At 42.4% G+C, this 24,138-nt stretch overlaps 2 protein-coding genes across 7 annotated transcripts in view; both read left to right on the top strand.

Moving 5' to 3' along the window:
* Nucleotides 1-371: 371 nt before the first annotated feature.
* On the top strand, nucleotides 372-3,765 carry TNFRSF17 (TNF receptor superfamily member 17). Its single transcript, XM_025188867.3, has 3 exons — nucleotides 372-501; nucleotides 839-976; nucleotides 2,399-3,765. Exons 1-3 carry the CDS (start codon nucleotides 384-386, stop codon nucleotides 2,668-2,670), a joined length of 528 nt encoding a protein of 175 aa, XP_025044652.1. The 5' UTR covers nucleotides 372-383; the 3' UTR covers nucleotides 2,671-3,765.
* A 4,323-nt stretch (nucleotides 3,766-8,088) lies between these two features.
* Nucleotides 8,089-24,138, top strand: part of SNX29 (sorting nexin 29) — a 472,527-nt gene continuing 456,477 nt past the window's right edge. For 5 of the 6 annotated variants that reach the window (XM_014577718.4, XM_089782297.1, XM_014577716.4 and 2 more), the window contains exons 1-2: nucleotides 8,089-8,214; nucleotides 21,729-21,793. In XM_014577718.4, the coding sequence (XP_014433204.3) occupies nucleotides 8,208-8,214; nucleotides 21,729-21,793 (72 nt within the window). In that variant the 5' untranslated portion in view covers nucleotides 8,089-8,207. Of the gene's footprint in view, nucleotides 8,215-21,620; nucleotides 21,653-21,728; nucleotides 21,794-24,138 lie in introns of all 6 variants that reach the window. The other variant, XM_075899351.2, reaches the window with a different exon arrangement.

Here is a 24,138-nt window from a genome sequence, read left to right as displayed (position 1 = left end):
GGTTAACTGATTAACCAGGATTTTATATCACTGCTTTGTTCTGTTTCACACCTGCTTGAGAAATGTCCTCTATAAATAATCAGTTTCTGTTTCAGGCAGAATTTACATTGAAAATTACTTCCATCCAGGTGGATGGTCCTTCCAGAAACTTGAATCTGCAATTGCTAGTCAAATGAGCAGTCGTAGTCCCTTGAGAGGACTCAGGGTGAAATCCCTATTATTTAATATACTCTTTTCAAGACGATCCTTGATGTTTAGCCGCTGTTACTAGTCACACTTAAACCTGTTTTTACAAAGCGAGAAGTGGAAACATTCTTCTTCCTTAGCTTGCCCTTATTCTTTAACAATTTCTGTCTCTTCCTAGTTCACGAATTACTGACCTGATGGCTCAACATTGCTTCAAAAATGAGTATTTTGACAGCTTGCTGCAATCTTGTATACCCTGTCACCTTCGATGTTCCAGTAAGCCACCTTTTTCATGTCAGAGCTATTGTAATGAGAGTAAGTACCAATTCTGTAACATTATTTGTTTGTGCTTGCATTTTTACATTTGTACTTTGCATTGATTCTAAAGATAAAACATGAAAAATGACACTAAAGTTTACAAGACCAAATAAAAAATCTGTACAAGACTGAAGACCTAAACGTAATATTATATATATCAAGTGAACTATGTTAGGAAAGAAAAATTTTCAAGCTACTGAGTTGTCATTCACCAGAAAAAGAAATTTGTTCTTAAAGATGTGACAGGTTTATAGATTAGGTCATGTATTTATCAATAATTGATTGTTGTTTTTAATGCACATAATATTTTCCTTTATTTTATAATGTGCTACAGGTCCAGTGCAGGTGTCAGACAGAATTATTTGGATTGGTTTGGGAATAGGAGTGATTTTAACATTCACAGTGTTCATATTAATGGTATTGTTTAAAAGGAAGCGCCCAAAACTATCAAAGGAAGAACTGAAAAATGCAGGTAGAAAAATATGAATATAAATAAATACAACTCTTTGTAAAATATTTTAAGATTGTTATGAATTTCTGCTATAATTTTGAATATAGCTTACATCATCCGATTCCAATAGTTTTACTCTTGGTGGAGAGTACGTTATTCCACAAATAGACCCACTGAAGTCAATGGGGCTGTCGGAAAATGTACTTCACAACATGGGTAAGGATATCATTGTAGCAGGTAATAAGTGGGGCCCTCTGGTCTTGGTTACATAACACTTGTTTTTTAATTTTAATATATGGATTAACTTGCTTATCCTATTTTGCTTTGGGAAATTGTCTATGAACTCTTAACAGAATTTCTGTGTCAAAGGCCTAGTCCTTCTGCCATTGAAGCCAAAAGGAATTTTTTCTGGCTAGAGAATAAAAATGGAAGATTAGCCTCATAGCGTGTACAGTATTTGTTTTGATTCAACTCATCCTCGTAGCCATATCTAAAGTATACTAGAAGATTTACCTGGCATTGCTCAGGTCCTTAACTCAATTTTTGTTTTTTGGAAAATAAAATGAAAATGTACATGCTCTGGGATGGGGGTGGGGAAGTAAAGTTGAGTATGCAGGGTGCCCTGGTGAGAGTGAACTATCCCTGCCCTCTCTCACCATAGCCATTGGGGCCAGGTAAGAAGTGCCTATCCATGGCTATTGCAGCTCCAGTGGTCACAGGTGGGGGAGAGGTGCATATTCCGTGACTGGGATAGGTCCAAGCTTGTCTGCCCGCTGTGCTACCCAGCCAGATTGAGGAATGCAGTAAACTGTGCACTTTCTCCTTGGTCCCTGACGAAGGAGAACAGCCAGCACAGTAAGAATCTGGGGTGAGCTTCAGCCCCCCTCACTGCCCTCCGTAAAGTACACCTGATGGGTGGGAGGGTTGGGGCTGAGGCAGTTCTGGAGGTGGGGGATGCCTCCATATAGCCCCTTTCACCTGCCCAGTGATTCTGTCTCTTTTCTGCATGGATTTATGAGAAGCAATCCCATTCCAAGAACATCCCATTTTCCTGGCACAACCAAACCCCCCACAACAAAATTTATTGAGTTAAGTTTTAAGATATAATAAGAGAAAGCTGTATACCTAATTTGGTGGTCCTAGCTCTTACCATTTAGAAGTTCTTGAAAAGACAGAGAGAGAGGCGCACTCAAATTTATAGTAGATTTTCTCTGTGGACGCTAACAATTTTTTACCTTTTTCATATCCATATTTACAGCAAAGATGCTTGTTAATTATATACTTAACATAGAAAAAATAATGTAATATAGTAAATATATAAGCTCCACATATGCCCACCCTAAATTTGGGAGCAGGAGACATGTTTAGTAGATTTTATGACTTGGCTTCACTGACTGAGATAGCATGACATATGAACTAAAATATATTTTCATATCTTCACAGAGTCTGTAGTGGAGTTGAATGTTATACTCAAGGCAGATACTGAGAACAGTGTGAATACAGATATAATTGGAGATTCCCTTGAAAGTGAAACATCACTGATGTATTCAGTGGAGGAATGCACTTGTGTGGACTGTGGCTTTGTGAAACTCCAAACTGGCCTTGATACTTCATTTCCATTACCAGCCACAGAGGAAGGAGCTACTGTTCTGGTCACTACAAAGACTTCTGAATATTGCAGCTATATTCCAGAGGCTATGACGACTCACTCATAGGGAGATAGAAGATGTTTTTGCTACATAATAATCAGCTCCACTAATATATGTATACTCATAAATCTCATTATTTGCTCTCAGTAGAGAAGGATAGTACATGTGGTTTCTTTATAGCTCTTGCATTTAACTTTCATTGGTATTATACTGTTTCTAATTTTAGTCTCTTGTGGGAGCTATTTACTGGAACTTACAAGCTATAAGTATTTCTATGTGGGGAAAACTTTTCTTCACTATCATTAAAAACTGTATTTACCAGTCAAATGGTTTAATGTGCATAAATACCATCAATAAGCATCTTAAATATATTTTTAAATAGAAGATTTATTTGACGTTGCCTGGGTACTTACCTCAATAAATTTTGTTGTGGGGGGGAATGAAATGAAAATGTACACACTTCATCCAAATCATTGCTCTGGGGAGGGATTGGGAATGAGAGTTCAGTATGCAGGCTGTCCCCAGGGAGAGAGGACTACCCCAGCCCTCTCTCACTGCAGTAGCTTGAGGCTGAGAAGCACTTCTCTATAACTGCTGCAGCGTCAGCAAGCACAGCCAGGAGACGGGTGCATGTCCCCTGGCTGAGGGACCAATAGACACACAGACAAACAAACTCTCTGAAATATATCGTAGATAGCTGTCCCTTTCTCACCTCTGCCCCCTGATGGCCCAGGGGGGTTACACATGTCCTGGTCCTAATCTCTGCCCCCTTGCTGCCCTCTTGTGGTCATTCTGAAGTAGAAATGTCCCTCCTGCAAAACCCCTCCCTTTCCATTTTATGAGAAAAAATCAAATTCCAGGCAAATCCCATTGTCCTGGCACAACCAAACCCTTACCTTACCTTAAGTTATAATAAGAGGAAGCTGCATATCAAATTTGGTGGTCCTAGCCCTTATCATTTAGGAGTTCCTGAACAGATGGACAGACAGATGTGCATCTCTCAAATACATAATAAGATTTCAATTGCAATTCTATGTTTAACATTGAAATTAAAACTGTGATTAATCACGTTTTTTTTATTGTGATTTGTTTTTTGAGTTAATCATGGAAGTTAACTATGATTGACAGCCCTAATAGTTCCTCTAGATGCACAATAATGTAAATGAATTGAGAATTTGATCTAGTGTCTCTTTTTAACTAGTTTTTATCTGACACACTTCTATTGCTCTGTTAAGAAACTTATAAATACTTGTTTATATATTTAAAGCCTGACTAGAGACATTCCCCTATTCCAAGGGAATTTCTGAAGGAGGGCCACTTAGTGAATTTTAGAAGTGCCCTAGAGCGGGTGGGGCCAGGAGACTTTGCATGCTCCCCCGCCCAGAAACCCTGATTGGCCTGATGGTGGGGGAATGCGTGAAAGTCTCTCCTACTCCTGCCTGCTGGAGCGCCAAGTGCCTGGAGGGAACCACCAGCTGTTTTGAACGGTTGGTTGGTATCCCTGGCAGGGAAGGAGACTTTGCATGTTTTCCCATTCCCAAGACAATCATGGCCTGGGAGTGGGGGAGCAGATGAAGTATTTGACCCTCCCCCCCATTCCCACCCTGCCAGATGTGTGTGGTGCCTAGACAGAAACGCCAGCTATACTGAACAGCTGGCAGTTCTCTCTAGGAGCTGCATGCCCTTGGTGGGATGGAGGACACTTTGCACACTCCCTCCATTCTCAGAACTCATTTGGACTAGGGGTGGGGAAGTGGCAGGCTGGCCATAGGCCAGATCAATTGGCTTGGTGGGCCAGATCTGGCTTGTGAAGGCTGTCTTGCTCACCCCTGCTCTATACCTTTAACTATTAAGTGCGTCCTTTCCCCACAGCAACCTGTGAAAAAGGGACAAACACACATTGCAAGGAATGTAGCAAAATGTGCACTTTCCCCTCACTCCCCGATGAAGGGAAACAGCCAGCAATGGTCCCATACAAATTAAGGATGTGAATAGGTAACCCAAGGGTGATGCTTACTGGTAAAAGTTAACTGTTACCTTAGAGCAACTCCTAGCCCGCAAAGGGCTGTCGACTCCCAGCCTGTGAACCCATGCGGGCTGGGAGCTGGCAGCCCTTCCTCCCTCCGTTATACCTCAAAAATCAAGGTTTACAGGATCTTGCGAAAGGATGTTTTTTTCCGACAAATGGCCCTGTCTACACAGGGTTTTTTATCAGAAAAACCTCTTCCGCAAAAAGAATCGGAAGAAGATATGTAAATATGAGTGCCATTTGCATATCCTCTTCTGTAAAAAAACGGCAGTGTAGCTGTAGCCTGAGAGGGGACCTGCCAGTGATTTTCAGGTGTCTAAAAGGGTGTCACAGGGAGATGGGGGAAAGCTGTTCTCCTTGTCCTATGATGATAGGACAAGAAGCAATGAGCTTAAACTGTAGCAAGAGAGGTTTAGGCTGGACATTAGGAAAAACCTCCTGTCAGGGTGGTTAAACACTGCCTATGAAGGTTATGGAATCTGCATCACTGGAGATATTTAAGAGCAGGTTAGAAATCTATCAGTGATGATATAGACCATGCTTGGTCCTGCCATGAGGGCAAGGGACTGGACTTGATGATATCTTGAGGTCCCTTCCAGTTCTAGTATTCTATGATTCCATGATTTAAAACGAAGTTTGATAAACCAATATGAGAAAGTTCAAATGCTTAGTGTGTTTAATAATTTAAATTAAACCATTCTCCGTAGCTGCATCACTAGCAAAATGGTTCGGGTGTAATTATGTACTTAACAGTCAGATTCCATTAGCAACTGGTGATCTGTGGAAAAGTTTACATTGAGCTAGGTGGTTCGTGGGCCAAAAAGTTTGAGAACTATTGAAATAGAGGCATCCCTGGCCTCTCCCCTTGAGAGACTACCCTGGGCTCTCTGCTGCTCCACAGAAAGATTGGGTCTGTCTTCATAGCACTGAAATCACCATGTCACTGTGGTGTGGATGATGGATAGACTCGGTTAGTCTTACTCATCCAAGCAGTTGATGATTTAAACAGCATGTTAAGATGCCACATGAAAATACTTGGTGTGTCCACACAGAGGCAGGGTGCTCTCTCTACAGCAGAGGTAGGCACGCGAAGCCTCGTCCCGCCCTGCCAGGAGTTCACGGCACTTCAAAGTGCCACATGCTCCTGGCAGGGAGGAAGAAACTTCCTGTGCTTTTCCCTGCCTCCAGGGCCTTATTGGCCTGGAGGTTGGGGAGTGGCAGAGCCTCTGCAGGCTGGATCAACCTGTTTGGTGGGCTGCATCCGGCCTGTGGAGGCCTTTTTGCCCATCCCTGCTCTACAGAGAGAGTTGTCATAATTTGTGTGTCTGTGTAAACAAGCCCTTTGTGAGCTCTGTGAAGAGGTGAGAAGTTTTTACTTCCAGTTTCAAGGAATTTGTTCTTCTGTCTTTGGGCTGCATGTTGCCTGGACCTGAATGAAGTTAGCTGTGACAACGGATTTCTGAGTTATTCTGACACACAAAGTGAAACCTGGGCTAAAGACCTCACATCTCGTGAGAGAAAGCGCTGCTGTCAGAAGAAGTCAATTCAAAGTCTCTCCAATTTTCTTCAAAGATTGCCTCTACCAGGCAGTGGGGCTTTTACTGATTGGTATCTTATATTTTTGAAGGGTCACCATCTGTTAACTGGATTTTCTTGGGTAATATCAACAGATTGCTTTGGGCCCAATCCTTGCTTAAAGTTTCAATTGGATCAGGCCCTTTGTAAGCAGTTTGGGAAGTGATCTTATTGGCAATTATTATTAGGTATTATTTACATAATATAGGCACTGCTGTTATGGTATTGACATATATATTTCTTAGTAGCTTTACATGTAAAACATCCCAGGCCCATTGACCTCCATGGGTAACGTACCTTTCAAGCTGTGGTGGTAAGGGTTAATGACAAGGTCTTCTCTCCCCTGTAATTGTCATGGTTAGTTCAGTATTGTCATTCTGGCTTGTGGAAACAGAGAACACGTGATAGTTTTGCAGTACCTTCAAAAAATGCAGTTGCAGTACATTTCATGAGGGATGTGAATTCCCATTAATCAGTTAACTGGTTAATGTTAGCTCCCAGCCCCCTCCAGCATAGCCTCTGTCCACAGAAGGCTGGACTCTACTTGGAGAGAGGCTGCTCTGGACACCACAGGCAGTCCCTGCCTGCAGGCCCTCAGAATCCCCAGACAGGGCCTGTTCTTGACTAGAGCAACTCCTTAGAGCCCTCTGTGGGGCTGGAGTAGCAAGTGGGGAGCGGCTCCAGACCCCTCTGATTACCAGTTAATTGGAACCAGGAAGCATCATCCATTAAGAAGACAAAGGAAGTTGTCCCATGTAATTGTGGGATAGTTCTGGATGATTCCTAGGCCGTGAGTCAAATGGGGCTGCATCTAACAGTAATAGGTCTCATATCCTGGATCTCATCTTAAATCGAGGTTGGACCCTTAGCACTGCAGAGTGATGGGACACTAGGTCTGGGGCCTGGGTTAATGCAATTGCAGTATAGTTGCATGGGGGAGGGGAGCTGTCCTATGGGGCCCAAAACCATCCCTATTGGTAGAGGGTGGTGGGAGGAGTTTTTAGAGGGGTTCACATGTCACCTATCTTAACCCCGGAAATACTACCCCCAAGCGTGGGGCTTCCTGTGTCAGGTGGGTAGGGCCTAACGGTCCAGGGGCAAGATTAATGTGTCCCCATTTTTAGTTCAGAAAATACGAACACTGTACTTCCCACACACTAAGTCCTAATGCCTTCCAGCCCCATCCCACACCCAAACTCCTGCTCAGCCTCTTGCCCTATGCTCCGCCCCCCCCACGATAACGGTGTTCATTATCAAGTCATTGACTAATTGAATAGTCGATGCATTTTTGCATTGACGATTCGATTAGTCAATAGGGCACCTCCACCTTTGAAGTGTAGCAAGAGCCCCCAGCTGACCCCATGCGCCAAGCAGCGCTGCGCTTTGAAATGCCTCCAGGAGCAGGTGACCCTGGCTCTGTGTAGTGCGGTCACTTGGAAGTACCCGCCTGTTCTCCCCGCTTGCTGCGTCTACTTGATAGGCAGCAAGGGGGGCGGGGACCAGGCTAGTCACTGCCCTGCAGTCCTTAGCATCCCTAGCCCACACTCCAAACCCCTTGACTACAGCCTGGGGGTCCCTCTGCACCCAAACGCCTCAACCAACAGCAAAGCGAAGGGGCCACAAGTGCGCGCACCGGGCCTCAGCGCGCAGCCCTCTCCTCACACTGCCCCTGCCCCCCACCGGCGGCCGAGGGCCTGCCCTGGTGCGAGCCAGAGCGCCGCCCACAAGGGGCGGGGCCATTAGAGTATCTCACCACGAGAGCGCCCCTGCCCAGGTCAAACTGCGGGCAGCGGCCCAGTGGGGCGGTCGGGGGCGCGCACGCGGGAGGCATTTTCTCGCGCCGTCCGCTTCCAGTGTTTACCTTCCGGGTCGGTGGGGGCCTCAGTTCCGGGGCGGGGTGTCCGCTGTGGGTGTCCCTGGCCGGCTTCCCTCTGTAGAGAGGTCTCAGCGGGAGCAGGGGGCTGGCTGCGGCGCTGGGGAGGCACCGGACTCGGGCATCATGAGCGGTGAGTGCCCGGCCGAGTCCGCCGGGTGCCCTCAGCCCTGGGCGTGGCCCCCGCCACCCAGTCTCTTGTGGTGCAGCCTGGCGCTGGCTGCCTGCCGGGGGTCCTGGCGCGTCCCAGGGCCATCGGTGCTGTTGGTCGCCTCTGGGAGCAGGCTGACGTGCTCGAGGGATAACCGAGGCCCCGAGCAGGTGCCCCCTACACCGGAGCCCTGAATGGGGAGCAGCGTCCCCCTTCCCTTTTATTGCGTGAAGCTCTGTAGCTTCGTGTGAAATCCCAGATCCAGCAGCGCTGAGCCCCTGTGAGCCACACAGACCGCACACACCTGTCAAGCAGACTCGTGTGGCATCGCAGTTGCATAAGCTGACCAAAGTGCAGAAAGTAAACAGAATAAGTAACGTAATATTCTTGTTTGATTTGATACACTGAGAAGTGGTTAGTAACGAGAGTAAAGAAACTTGTTTCCTGATAATGAGTGTGATTCTGTTTTTAAATGACTATATTTTAAACCTCCATCTGCTACTCTTGAAATACACATAACGGTTCTGGATACATTCACTGAATCTTAAGATTGCAATGAGAGAGGATAAATTGTACCGCTTTGCACTGCCTGTTTAATCTCATAAATATTGGGGCAATACTAACTTTTTGCAGGGAGAGGGAGACTCAGCATGGTGGCTAACCTCCCAGGGGAGAGGGCAGGATGAGTATTGGTAAGGCAACTAGAAATACCAGGAATGGTAGTACAGTTATTGTTAAAATAGTTATCTTTGAATGAGATGCTTAAGTGAGTGATATTTTAAATATAATTTCAAAATGCAGATTGACACATTCTTCATTTGAGTATGGAGATACAAAAATTGACTTGAAATAAGGCTTGTCAGAGTTGCTTATAAAAGACAAACAGCATGCCGAGGAAAATCCAACCCTGATGCTGACATTTTTTTCTGACCAGCTAATTAGGTCCTGGGTTCTGTTGTAACTTTACTAGGGATAAAAACAGGACTATGTAGCACTTTAAAGACTAACAAGATGGTTTATTAGGTGATGAGCTTTTGTGGACCAGACCCATTTCCTTAGATCAAATAGTGGAAGAAAATTGGCACAACCATATATACCAAAGGATACAATCAAAAAAAGGAACATATATGAAAAGGACAAATCAAGTTTCAGAACAGAAGGGAGATGGGAGGGAGGAGATAAATGTCTGTGAGCTAATGATATTAGAGGTGATAATTGGGGAAGCTATCTTTGTAATAGGTAAGATGATTAATGTCTTTGTTTAGACCGAGGTGTAAAGTGTCGAATTTAAGCATGAATGACAGTTCAGAGGATTCACTTTCAAATCTGGTGTGAAAAGGTCTTTGAAGAAGGATGCAGGTAATCAAGTCATTGAGACAATGCCTTTTCTGGTTGTGAAATGGCAAGAAACTGTTTTTTCTTTGTGATCCTGTCTAACATCTGTTTTGTGGGCATTGATTCTTTGGCGAAGTGTCTGAGACGTTTGTCCAATGTACATAGCAGACGGACACTTTCGGCACATGATAGCATAAATTATATTTCTGGATGAGCAGGAATATGTGTTCTTGATCTTATAACTCACTTGGTTAGGTCCAATAATGGTATCAGCAGAGTGAATATGTGGACAAAGCTGGCAACGGGGTTTGTTGCAAGGGAAGGTTCCAGGGTTGGTATTAGTGTGGTATGTCCTGTGGTTGTTGGTAAGAATCATCTTGAGGTTAGGTGGTTGTCTATAGGAGACTATGGGTCTGTCTCCCAGAGCCTCTTGGAGTTGTAGTTTATTGATAATGTGTTGGACAGGTTTAAGTTGGGGGCTGTAGGTGATGACAAGTGGTGTTCTGTTATTAGTTTTCTTGGGTCTGTCTTGAAGTAGATGGTTTCTAGGTATTCGTCTGGCTCTTTTGATTTTTTTTTTTTTTTAATTTCTCCGGGTGGGTAATTGAGGTTTACCTAAAGTTTTTGGTCTCTGTCTCTGTCAGTGGGATTAGAGCAGATGCTGTTGTATCGAAGGGCTTGGCTATAGATGATGGATCGTATGGTGTGTCCTGGATGGGAGCTGGAGGCATGTAGGTAACTGTATGAGTCAGTGGGTTTTCTGTAGAGAGTGGTGTCTAATTTGCCATTGGTGATTTGTACTGTGGTGTCCAGGAAATGGATCTCTCGTGTAGAATGGTCCAAGCAGAGATTGATGGTGGGGTGTAGGTTGTTAAAATCTCTGTGGAATGTCTCCAGTGTTTCTTAGCCATGCGTCCAGATCATAAAGATGTCATCGATGTAGCGTAAGTAGAGAAGGGGTAAAAGGGGACGGGAGCTGAGGAAACGTTGTTCTAAGTCAGCCCTGAAGATGTTAGCGTACTGTAGGGCCGTGCAAGGCCATGCGTGTACCCATGGCTGTGCCACTGATCCGGAGGTATAAGTTGTTCTCAAACTGGAAATAATTGTGGGTGAGAACAAACTTTCTTGCCATTTCAACCAGAAAGGGCATTGTCTCAACGACTTGATTACCTGCATCCCACTTCAAAGACCTTTTCACACCGGACTTGAAAGAGAATCCTCTGAACTGTCATTCATGCTTAAATTCGACACTTTACACCTCAGTCTAAACAAAGATGTTAATTCTTACCCATTACAAAGATAGCTTCCCCAATTATCACCTCTAATATCATTAGCTCACAGACCTTTACCTCCCCCTCCCCCCATCTTCCTTCTGTTCTGAAATTTCATTTGACCTTTTCATATGTGTTCCTTTTTTTGATTGTATCCTTTGGTATATATGGTTGTACCAATTTTCTTCCACTATTTGATCTGAGGAAATGGGTTTGGCCCATGAAATCTCATCACCTAATCCACCATCTTGTTAGTCTTTAAAGTGCTACATAGTCCTGTTTTTTGTTTCAGCTACACCAGACTAACACGGCTACATTTCTATCATTATTTTACTAGGGATGTTAGCTAGCATGTAATTGAACAGTTGTGAAAATGCATCAACCTTTTTGATGTTACATGAGTATTCAGTAGCCCTTAGAGGCAGGGCTGGCAGTTAGTGTGCTCCTGGCCCCACTCTCAGGGAGCTCCATGCTGCTGCCTTTCTATCAGAGGCAGCAGTGCCAAGTTGTAGGTGGGAGCTGGTCTGTGAGGGGAGCCAGTTTGAAAACTAGATCCAAGTACAGACTGATTCCCGCCAGCCATCCTGTGCTGCTGCCTCTGATACGGTGGCAGCAGCCTCCGTCTGGGGGGGATCCGAGCTCCTTGTAAACAGTCACTACTCTGGGCAGCCTCCTCTGCCCCTCTGCACTGCTGCCTCTCATAGAGGCAGCAGCATGGGGGTGGGAAGGGCAGGTAGCATTGTGAAACCAGGGCTGGGGGAAGCTAGCTTTTAAGCAGGCTCCATCCCCTCCCTCCAATGCCAGCTCCTGCCTCTGCCCCCATTGCCTTTGTAGGAGGCAGCGTGGGGGGGAGAGGCACGTGGGTCCATGAAGCCGGCACGTGCAGAGAGCTGGCTTTTGGTTCCCGCCTGTTCCCCTCACTCTTTGTGCTGTTGCCTTTGTATTAGAAGTAGCAGATCGGGGGTGGGAAGGGAAGGAGGATCCAGTGCTCATGAGGAGCCGGTCTCTCCCCCTCCCCTCTTGCTGCTGTGATACAGAGGCAGCAGGGGTGGGGGTGAAAGCACATAGTTGACAGGATTAACTGGTAAGTCCAGGCTTATTGCTTAATCGTGTAGTTGTCTACACTCTGACATCTCTAAATTCTACTGTCAAAACATTTAACCCCTGTTGATGAAATATCCAGTTTTAACATTGGAAGTATTAACTAAGGCAGCTAAACCCCATGTGGATTGTGAGTGACATAGGCTAGACAAGAGAAACTATACAACAAATGAAAGTGAAAGCATCCTAATATTTTCTCTGAGTTTATATGGCACTTGTATTTTGAAAAAATGTGTACAAATAATTTTGACTTGAAAGGATTATCATACACCCACTACAAATATTAGTATTTTGTGAAAAGCAGGTAACATACAGACATTTAAAAACACAAACATAACCTTTTCTCAGATGTTCAGTTTTATTTCAGGTTTTGCTATTTATGCTTCAAAATTGCCCCTTTAATATATAGTGGCCTGCACCTACTGGTTAGGTGTGGCTCCAGTCCTGTAGTGAGCACAACTGGATTTGGCTATTCATGTGCAAGGTCGGGGATTAAGTCATTGTTGGGTGGTAAGTTTTTGCACTCTTGAACAATGGAATTTCCTTTTACAATTAAAAAGAACAGTTAACATTGTCACAAAAATCTTTGCACGCTGTTTTATTGGTAGCAGTTTTGTCCATAGTTTTTAAATAATAGTTCTTGTCACTATTTTTATGAAATACCAATTTTTTTTAAAGCCTTCATCCATTTATTACCAATGGCGAGACATGTTTGATGCAGGTAAAATTCTGTCTAAACTTAAATGTTCACTTATCCAGGACTGAGTTATGTATAAAACATGTTTTTAAAGACAGTGGGCCAAATGTTTGACCAACTTTCACAAACTTGCCAAGACCTACATTAATTTTCCAGTGAGTTGAACTAGACTATAAAGTTAAACATATATTAATATTACTGTTTCCTGTGGAAAAAAGAAGTGTTTATGGGAACAAAAATAGGGGCATCTCAGAACAGAGGAGCAGGAAATAGAAGAAAGTATGCATCATAGTCACACTTGTCTTTAGGCAGCGAATTAAATTATCTGAAATACAATTTTTTTCAACTATATACTTTTCTAAGGATGAGACAGACACTATTTATAATTATACACTAGCATTATACTTTTAGGCTGTATCTAGACTGGCCAGTTTTTCTGGAAAATCAGCTGCTTTTCCGGAAAAACTTGCCAGCTGTCTACACTGGCCGCTTGAATTTCCGCAAAAGCACTGACTTCCTACTGTAAGAAATCAGTGCTTTTTGCGGAAATACTATGCTGCTCCTGTTCAGGCAAAAGTCCCTCTTGCGCAAAACTTTTGCACAAAAGGGCCACTGTAGACAGCTGAGATTTGTTTTGCGCAAAAAAGCCCTGATAGCCCTGATCGTGAAAATGGCAATCGGGGCTTTTTTTGCACAAAAGCACATCTAGATTGGTCACGGATGCTTTTCTGCAAAAAGAGCTTTTGCGGGAAAGCGTCTGTGCCAATCTAGACGCTCTTTTCTGAAAATGCTTTAACGGAAAACTTTTCCGTTAAAAGCATTTCCAGAAAATCATGCCAGTCTAGACGTAGCCTTAGAGTTTATAATAGCATAGAAAAGTAACTAAGGACAAAAGTTTTAACTGATTTATTTAATGCATGTGAATTTGTCTATTCGTCTTTCTGTTTTAATACTATGATTTTGCACTAGAATTTATATTTAGTGTAAAATCTTAGTCTTAAAACTAGAAGATGAATAGGACGATTTGCATGTGTTAAACAAGTCTGTTAAAACTATTGCCTTTAGTTATTTTTCTCTGATATTATGAGCTCTAACAGTATAAATGTTCATGCATGAGAACCTAGAATTGTCTCTGACTACTGTTTTTTAAATTGAAAAGAAAATATTGTATAAAACTGAAACAATATAATTTGACTAGATTTTTTTAGGTTTAATAATCTGTTACCTTAATAACACAAACTCAATATTTTAAGGAATGACTCTTTTGATAATGTCCTGTAACAGAATATGAAACTTTACTGATACTGTATGAAAAACTGCCCCATATATCCTATGGATCTATATCTACTTCATTAATAGTCATGACTATTCGTATATGCTAGAATATTTTTCTGTGGGTGAGATGACAATCCCAGTTAATATAGACACTTATAGAGTTAAGTTGTGGGGCCATTACAACATTTTGGATTTGCCATATACAGTATTGAATGGCTAAAACTATCAGGGACCTTCACACAAATAACTGACTCTCTAAATTTGCTGACTGTAATTACCAAACTTTGCATATTGGAATCTGCGCAATGTGGAATTTCTTAGCTTATTGTCTGACAGAACCCAGCTTTCTTAACGGAATGAGAGAGATTAATTCAGGTAAATTGGAGGCTCTTCAGTGTGAGGTGGTTTTGGCTAAACGTGTGTGTGTGTGTGTGTGTGTGTGTGTGTGTGTGTGTTTTCACATTTGAATGGTCCAAAATAATTAGTCTTATTAGAATGGTAATGAAAATCATAAGACTGTGTGATTTCTCTAGGTTAGTCTTAGATATTCATTCCTAATTTAAAACAATTCACTATTTTTTTTAACTCAGATCTAGGGATGTAAAATCCTGGTTAATTAACAGGTTAAATTTTAGGTTTAACCTGTTAACTGATTAAGTGAGATTCCAGGAGGGACTGCTCTAGCCTGGCTGGAGCAGCTCCCAGTCTGTGGGGCTATTAGCTCTTGCTTCCCCCCACTCCCATGTGTGGGGCTGCCGAAAGCAGGAGCTGGGAAATCTGCACATGGGGAAGCTGACATCTACTCCCGGATGCCCCTGTACATAGGGCTGCCAGCTTCTGACCTCCGCAGAGCTAGAGCAGCCCTCTGCCCATGGTGGGCCACTCGCCGGGGTTGCTCCTGGGTACTGGTTATTTCATCCCTAGTCAGAACACTATGAAACAAAATGAAATTAATCTTTTCTAAAAAAAAATGAAAGAAATTACCCTTTATAGCAACGAGTTAGCATTTAAATGTAAAAATTATTCATGACTGAACAGTTACAACAAAAAGGTAAGATGATATTAAACAGAAATAAAACACATAGCAGCTCTGAAAGTTCTTTTTAAAGGCATTTATGCTGTACAGGCAGAAAGTCAACTTTTCAAGGATGTAATGCAGGGGTGGGCAATAATTTTTTCTCCGGGGCCACTTCAAAAAAATTTTGGGCAACCCCAGAAGGGGCAGGGCCTAAACAGGAAGGGGCATGGTGATCCCACCCCCACACCATGATTGGTCTGGGGGTGGGGGAGTCCCTTTGCTCCCCCTTCCCACTAAGATACCCATGCTCTGGAAGAGGCATGGAATGCTCCCCTACCCCCAGGCCAATCAGGGCTTCAAAGCGCCACGAGCTCCTGGCAGAGCGGGAAGAGGCTTCAGGCGCTCCTGTGCCCCCCCATGCTTGGTGAGCCGGATCTGGCCCTCGGAGGCCCTTTTGTCCACCCCTGATCTCATGGCTTGTGTTTGTTTTTTTTGTGATGGGGGAGAAGGCTTAATGACTGAACACTCATCTTTCTCCCCCTCTCTCTTCTGAATTAATTTCTGGAAGTTTGTTTATTCAGTTTAGATTTAAGCTCTCCGAGGGAAGGATCATGTCTTTTAACTTATTTAATGCGTTTTGTAAACTGCCATGTACACTGATGGCCCGATATATAAATATACAGATGTACATTTTTATTTGTCAGTTTTATAGATTTCAACTAGTCAAGATACTCAGACTTCAATTAGTTCACCTTTTTCCAAATAAAAGTGAGGAGTCCTGTGGCACCTTAAAGACTAACACATTTATTTGGGCGTAAGCTTTCGGGGTCTGGAATCCACTTTGTCAGCTGAATCTGATGAAATGGATTCCAGCCCACATCATTAAGGCACCAGAGAACTCTTCGTTTTTGTTGTTGTTGCTGAAACAGACTAACACAGCTATCCTATTGAAACTTTTTCCACATAGTTGGCATTAGCAAATGGTAAAGTGAATGATTAATGCATTTAAGAAGGCCTGCTAACAGATGGCATGATGTTGCCTTACCTTTTTGATTGCCATGTAGATGAGGACATTCTTGTTGGAATATCTGACAGTAATTGGCAATGGTCAAATAATAGATGGTCAGTTGTCTGGTAAATTGACATTATTTGACAGGTCAAGTGATGGACTTGGCAAACCTAATGTATTTTTTTTACCATTACAAGCCACTGTAGGTAAAGTGGTACAACGGATTTACTATGCTTCTAAGGTAAAGTTAGTCTTAATGCTGACAAAGTGATCAACTTATCAAATTTTCTTGAATAAGTGATGTGCTTGGGTAGTGCAGCAGAGAAGCATATCTGCCTTTCACTTCCTAAAACGGACTCAAATCTGGACTTGGGTTACAAGGAAACAGGAACTTGAAGAGTCTCATTTTAAGTTCTATTTGTGTACCACAGTCTTCCCTGTAATTGTCTTTGCACAAGAGAGAATGGAGACTCAAATAATAACAGTATGGCCTGGCAAGAATTAGGTGTATTGACAGAGCCAGGTACCAAAGCTTTCTATACTATGGCTAATTCAGGGTAGCACTAAATTTAAATACAATTTTTAAAAGACAGTCTTTGCTTGTTTCTGAATTTAGTCTCCTTTGCTGCATATATAGGTGATTTTATTAGGACGAGTTAATTTTAAAAATCATGCTTCTGTCTGGATTATTTTACCTACACTTGCTACAAATAGTTTTTAAGATAATTGTGACTTACAAGGATTAGATATAAATTTATTTTTTCCACTTTTATAATCAGTTTCTACTCTTGTGTGTTTGGATCATCATCACATAATACAGAGAGGAAAAACATTTTAAAAATAGAAAAGTGTGACTGTAAAACCATCAAAACTGGAAGCGACTCAGAGGCAGGTGCAGTACCTGAAACTAATTTTAGCTAATTTTTTGCAACTGATTACTTTTAAATGGAAGGAGTCTCTTCATGCATTTCTGTTTTTGCTTCTTTAAACGCATGTTTTCATGGCCATTTTTAGACTTCTGCATGGACTTCCTTTTTCAACATAATTGTCTAAATATAACTAATTTCCTCCCTCGAGTGTGCTATATTTAATGTCAAAACAGTAATCTATATATCTATATATATGGTGCCACAAGTGTATTTCTATTTGTATCACAAAGGAACTGTTTAGCCAACCAGCTTTAGGACTGATCATTAAAATAACTTTAGCTGTGTGTAAACTATGGAATAGAATGCATGAGATCCCTCTAAATTGGTATCTCCTTGTGACCGGGTGCCTGGATAGACCACACTGAGGGTGCTATATTCAGGGCAGATAATCCCTCAGAGTGGTGGTTTATTCTTTTAGATTCTCCAAACCCGTAATACAACAACTTCTGTAATGACACACTGGTTATCAAGAAGCCATATATAGTCCTCTTTAGGTATTCCAACTCTTGACCTCCATCTAGGTAGCCAAGTCTAATAAAAGAATGGTTACTGAAAACCAGAATAGCCATATGTTAGATTCACCTGTCCCAAAGAACCAGACACTGTTCTGCAGGTCAACATGAGTTTTAGATCTTACCCAATAATTATGCATATGCCAGACCTTTACTAACTAACAAAAGGAAAAGGTGTTTAAGAGATCTATATACTACAGACATGTGAAAAATCATTAGGTCAGTTTCATAGCAGACATTGTGAGGCTGCTGATTTGTAAAAAGTCTTTCTGGAATAAATTTAAAAGGCTATATATAATCCAAGAAGTAGTCCAAGTGTAGAGTATGTTCATATTCTTCCATTAGAATTCCACATTATATCCAAAATAAACATGGAGACCTCAGTATTGTGACTTAGATCTTCCTTGTCAAAATATAAGCAGACCTGAGATAAAAAGGATTAGACCCAGGGCTTTTCCTTTATAGTCTTCTAGCAAGATGATAAATCTCTTGATAGCAATTCCCACAGCAGGACCTTTTCGGGATGAAGAATAGATAGTCTATATTGCTACTTTGAAGCTGATCTTCTATTTCCTATGCTTACAAAATAAATCTGGCCATAATCATTCATATAAGGCAATTAGTCATTCAAACTATCAAGGCAGTTTATCATAACATAGATAATTGAGCTGAAGACAATGTAAATAATATTGTTTCTGTAGTATCTAAAGTTTTTTTTATCTTTCAGTCAATAGAACGAAGTAATGAAACATAAGACAGGAATAGGATTTAGCCTCTACAAGCTAATTAGATCACATTATTAGATTGCCAATAGGATATTAGGAAAAACTATTTCACTAGGGGTATGTCTAGATTACATGGCTCTGTCGACAGAGCCATATAAACTAATTTACCCGGCATAGGCAAAGAAGCGGGGATTTAAATAATCCCTGCTTCATTAAAATAAACACAGCCACCCTGCTGTGCTGACGATTAGCTGATCCAGCACAGTGTGGCAGTCTAGACACAGATCTGTCAGCTGGGGAAGCCTTTGCCGACCGATCCCTTATGCCTCATGGATGGCATAGTCCTCCATACTCAGGTTAGCCCTTGGTGCCTTGAGTGGGCTAGGGACAGCAGCAGAGGTTGGGCCCCCAAGCACTTACGGTGTCCACAGAAGCTGCTGGAAAATGGAGCCCCATAATAGCCTCTGTTCTGCTGCACCACAGTCTCCCAGGCTGGCCCACTCACTCCACTTCACCACATCTCTTGCTGCTGTGGTGAGTGCGGGGGTCCTGACCCCTACACCTTGTACTAGGATCCCTGGTAATCTCTGAGGCCGTGCTCCTTGGAGGAGGGGGATTGAGGGAAGGCGTGCAATGGCAGGGAGAGTTCAGAGTAGGGACAGGAAGAGGAGGAGAAGATAGCTGGGGAAACGGTATGGACACCTCACTCCCCAAGGCCGCAGGGACTCACATGCCGATAGTTGCGTGCAGGCCAGATTGTGGAACTGCTCGGGCTGTAGATAGATTGCAGGCCATGAACTTGAGATCCCTTTGTAAGACATGTTTCCATTTGCATGAACGCTACTCAGCTTGTGAAATTCCTACAAACTCTCTTTCTGAAATAGCCTTAGACTGCGGACTATAAGATAAACATCACATTGTATTTTCTGAGTTATTTGGAAAGAAATGCGAGTACAGGCAGTCCCCGGGTTACGTACAAGATAGGGACTGTAGGTTTGTTCTTAAGTTGAATCTGTATGTAAGTCGGAACTGGCGTCCAGATTCAGCCGCTGCTGAAACTGACCGCCAGTTCCGACTTACATACAGAATGAACTTAAGAACCCCAAGCGTCCCCAAGTCAGCTGCTTCTGAAACTGATCAGCAGCTGATTCCAGGAAGCCCGGGGCAGAGCAACTCTGCCTTGGGCTTCCTGTAGTCAGCGCTGGTCGGTTTCAGCAGCAGCTGACTTGGGGACCCCTGGGGCAGAGCAGCTGGGGTGCTGCTGGGTTGCTCCAGTAGCGCCGCTCCTCGGCGCTACTGGACCAACCCAGCAGCACCCCAGCTGCTCTGCCCCAGGCGTCCTGATTCAGCCACTGCTGAAACTGACCAGCAGCGGCTGAATCAGGACGCCTGGGGCAGAGCAGCTGGGGTGCTGCCGGGTTGGTCCAGTAGCGCCTAGAGCGGTGCTGCGGGACCAACCGGCAGCGCCCCAGCTGCTCTGCCACAGGTGTCCGGAGAAAAGCCTAGTCTGCTGGGGGGGGCGGGGAGGGCGTACTAGCTGCGCCCCCTCCCCACCCGAGCAGACCAGGAAGACGCGGGCGGCGGACCGAGCCCCACCCGAGCAGACCAGGAAGATGGGGAGCAAAGCCTCTGAGGACACCAGCAGCGGGACAGCCGTGGGGCGTCTGGGCTGCCCCCCTGCCGGCTTCCCCGAGGCTTTGCAAAACTGTGAGGGGGCTCGGGCAGCAAGGCAGCCCAGGCGCGCCTGGGCTGCCCCGCTGCCCGAGCCCCTCCGCAGCTTTGCTCTGCGTCTTCCTGGTCTGCAGACCAGGGAGACGCAGAGAAAGCCCCAGAGTACATGGGCAGCAGGACCGCGAGGTCCCGCAGTCCGTGTCCTCCGGGGCCCCGTTCGTAACTGTGGATCCGACATAAGTCGGATCTGCGTAAGTCGGGGACTGCCTGTATTGAAGGAATGAATCTGAGGCAACATGGGGCTTTCGCGAGTTTAATTAGTGGTTATGATTATAGCTGGATTTTATTAAGAGTGTAGTCTGACTGGCATTTTTTCTTTGAACAGTTTTGTAAGTGATTTTGATTAGTTGTGGTGCACTTAGATCTACAGATACTTGGACAATGTAACTTAATTCAGCAAACTAGGAATCGCTCTTAAAATTCTTAGGACTGCAATAATAATGATTGTACAAGTCACAGCTAATGTACACTGATATAGCTGTCCGAGGAAGCTTGAACAGTGCTTAGCTGTACTAAATTTGATATCACACTTGTGCACAGAGTTCTTAAAAAGATCTCATTGATGATTAAACGACTTGATTCACAGTTCAAAATCTAAAGTTAACTCTCTGTAAATTAGCAAATTATGAATGGAAAATTGCAGTGGTTTCCAAATGAATTGCCACAGAACTCTTATGTAATTAAATAATAGCTATTTTGATAATAAGATACACTTGTTTCATTAAATTTGGATTCCCATCTGGTACAGATATTCTGTGTTTGCTTATCTAGTACTTTAGAAATTCTTCTGCAGGAGAGGAGCAGCTTCTGTAGAATGAATTGTGGTCTATTCGAATCTCTTGTCCAGCTGGGGTAAATTGGAGATGCATTTGAGCAGGAATAGTACATATATGAGATTGTGCAGTCGATGCCCCAGGTTGTTCAGCTACAAGAAGAAGAAAATTTTCCATCCCTTATATTTCTACCAGTTCTTGAATGTTGTTTTGGCAGTAGGTTTTGTTAGATGCCGGGGGAAATTTGCTCAAGTAGAATTCTGATATAAAGGTCAGAATTTTACATTAAGCTGAATGTTTTATAGGAAGAGGAGGAAGAGCAAGAAGAAAAGTGTGGGCACAGAATGGTCTAACTTAAGTGCTAGAATAATAAGGAGGGTGAGAGGGTATCTTTTGGTGAGAGAAACAAGCTTTTGAATTTACACAGAACTCTTTTTTTAGGTCTATGTGAGTTTAAAGGCTTTTTTCTCTCCTCAGCAGAAGTTGGTCTAGTAAAAGTATGTTAGCTTATCCATTTTGTCTAACATTCTAACAACCTGGCATTTAACACAAGACTTGGTACGTTAGGTATTGTGGCAATAAGTGTAGGAAGACCTTTATAAACCCGAGAGTAGAATAGATAAGCAGTGCACAGTGATTTAGCCTAATTAAACAGCAAGCTTTATGTGCGGCTAGAGATGCTTATAAAAGGTGTTCAACCAACCAAGGTGTGAAACCTGACACAACATATTGATGTGTTTTAGATTAAAAAATTAAATGTTGTGGCCTGTGCAAGCTTGTGAGTAGTGGCTTGCTTACTAATTAAGTTTACCTGATTGGCATTAATCACAGAGAAAACTATGTTAATATTAATATTTTAAGAATTCTAGAGTAATTTTTGCTGATTCCACAAAAAAGAATAACTTATTAAAATCAGATGGATTGATAATGTTCTAGCATTGCTTCTGTATATTAAATAAAGGGTATCTGAGAAACAAAACAGAGGTCTGATCCTGTATTCTTTTACTCATAGAAGTACTTCTGTTGACTTCAGTGGGATGACTAGTAAGTGTGAGAAAAGTTTTCCAGAATTAGGATTAATATCTTTTTATTAAAATAATAGAGCTGTGTTTAATTTTAGGATCCCAGAACCATGACACCAAAAGACAGTTTCTTCTAGAGCGGTTACTGGATGCAGTTAAACAGGTAAGAAATCAAATACAAATCTGCCCCAATTGTAAAAATCTTGCCATAGTGAGTTGACATTCCTGTTAAGAGCTGAGATTTGAATGCCATTAAGCTTCTGGAAATCAAGGCTGTTGTTTGGATTCTCTCTCTGATATGAATCACGAAACAATCATAATCTTTCAAAACGTGCCAGTCTGCCCATCTCAATATCTTTGATGAAAACAGTCAATTTTGACTCCGATCCAAACACTGCCTGCTGGAGTGTCAGGACTGTATTTCCTTGCCCTTGTAGCTTAAGGTTCAACTCATTCAAATGACTGGCAATGTTGACAAGACAGTAAAACTCGAGCAATCAGTCGGTCTGAAAGCTCTGTGTCTTTGACACCTCTCATATCAGAAAATGGCTTAGTCTCGTTAACGCAGATGGCAAAACAAGACAAAACTTTGCCATAACACAACCAGTGAACATTGTGCATTAGTAGATCGAGGTAATCAGAATCTACTTCCTCAAGCAGTGATTGAAATTAATGGTGATTAAGGCTTGGGCAAGATTCCAGCTGACAACCAGTCAATGGAATGACCAGTTGCATTACATTTCCGAGTTCAGTTCCACAAGATTGTGCACAAAGTGCCTCCTGATGCACAATGCAGTGAAAGTTCAAAAGCGGTCAATTCAGCTGTTCTGAAAAGAGTAAGGAATCCCCTGTATTTGCTGACCATGCTTGTGACTGTACACATTGACACACGATTGTTTAACTGTATTTTTTTCTCATTTACAAAGTTCTTCACGGTTTTAAGGATGTGTTTTCTCCTTTTTTGATTTTGCATTGGTTATATCTCAATCATTTCTTTGTGCTCAGTATTTCCACAAATATATTGTCCCAGAATACACAACTAATTAACGTCACATCTGTTGGTTGTCTTGTCGAAAACAAACGAAAAATAAGTAGTGGTATACTTACAATAAGTACACAAATTTTGCATTTATTTCTTATCTATTTGATAGACCATTTTCACAGCTCTGTCATGGAGTGTTTTTGTTGATAATGGCATATTTCGAATTTTGTGTAAGACTTTGTCCTTGTTGTGAAACTCATCAAATAGTTAACGACCAATTTTTTGCACGCATCTCTTCATGTAATCCCCATCAGTGAATGGCCTATCCTCTCGAGTAAAGCTGTCTGAGCCCGCCGAACTTGCAGAGTTTAAGATCCCATCTTTTTTTGACCATGCCAACAGGCTATTTTGTCCAGTGTTCATCTTTCACTGAAGTTACTCGCAGGTTTTTTTCATGCATCAGTATCGGGATATTTTGTAGCAAATGCTGCAAATTTTGTCAAGAAATTAAATGTTTTTGTTTGTTTTGAGAACAGTCTCTCACTACAGATGAGATAATGTGATGACCCAGACCTATGCACAAATGCATACAAGTCTGTCCTGTCCTTTGGAGAATTTTGGTACTTGTCACCTCTCTTTCTCTTTGCCATATTTATTGTCGGGGGTTACAGAGTTAATCATCACTTATGATGATGGAAAGATTTCTTGACCAATCAAATAAAAAGAGACTATACATGAGCTCCAATGAGTGGAGAGAATAGATGGTTGTTAAAATGAACAGTTAAAGGTGAAATGGACAAAAAAAGTCATCTTGATGTAATTACAAATTTTTAAAATTTTGAATTATTTTTTCATTATAATTTAAAAAGTTGTATGTATTTTGGGAATGAGAAAAGAGCCATATTTGGTTCTGTACTGAGCCGTATTTGGCTCTAGAGCCGTAGGTTGCACACCCTGCTATAAGGCATAGTGTTTGCTTCTGTGTATACACTATTCCTGGAAGCAATAAGTGTGTGCAGATGTAAGCCTGAGTTAGTAATTGGATCGGGAAATGAATAACATAATCATGTTGATGAAACAAGTTTTGGATTCTGGACCCTACAGACAAGTTAACAGAGGAGTTACTTGACTTATTAAAAGTATTTTAGAAATAACTTTTAAAGTCTGTATTATCAGAATATTTCTTTTCGGAAAAACAACTGTATTTTCCCAAACTTTTAACTGGTCTTTTTATAACTAAAATAAAGCTTATAAGAACAACCAAATGTGGCAATCTAAATCACTGATATGTATGATAGGTAGTGGCTGGTCTTTTATAACACTGCAGAAGCAACAGTATACTGCTGAATTGGTTGCTGTGTGTTGGAATCTATTTGCTCTGTGGAGATGGTTTTCTCAGGGAGCATAATGTTAAAATGTGCTTAAGCATTCTTTTTGACAGCAGGCCAGATTTTTTACTGCCCAGTCCGCTTCTAGGTTTTTATGCTGCTTGACATACAACTTACATGCTGAACATCTTTTTTTTG

Source organism: Pelodiscus sinensis, chromosome 15, assembly GCF_052426305.1.
Source record: "Pelodiscus sinensis isolate ZL-2025 chromosome 15, ASM5242630v1, whole genome shotgun sequence".
In the NCBI taxonomy this organism is placed as follows: Eukaryota; Metazoa; Chordata; order Testudines; family Trionychidae; genus Pelodiscus; species Pelodiscus sinensis.
This window is presented reverse-complemented; position numbering and strand designations above follow the sequence as displayed.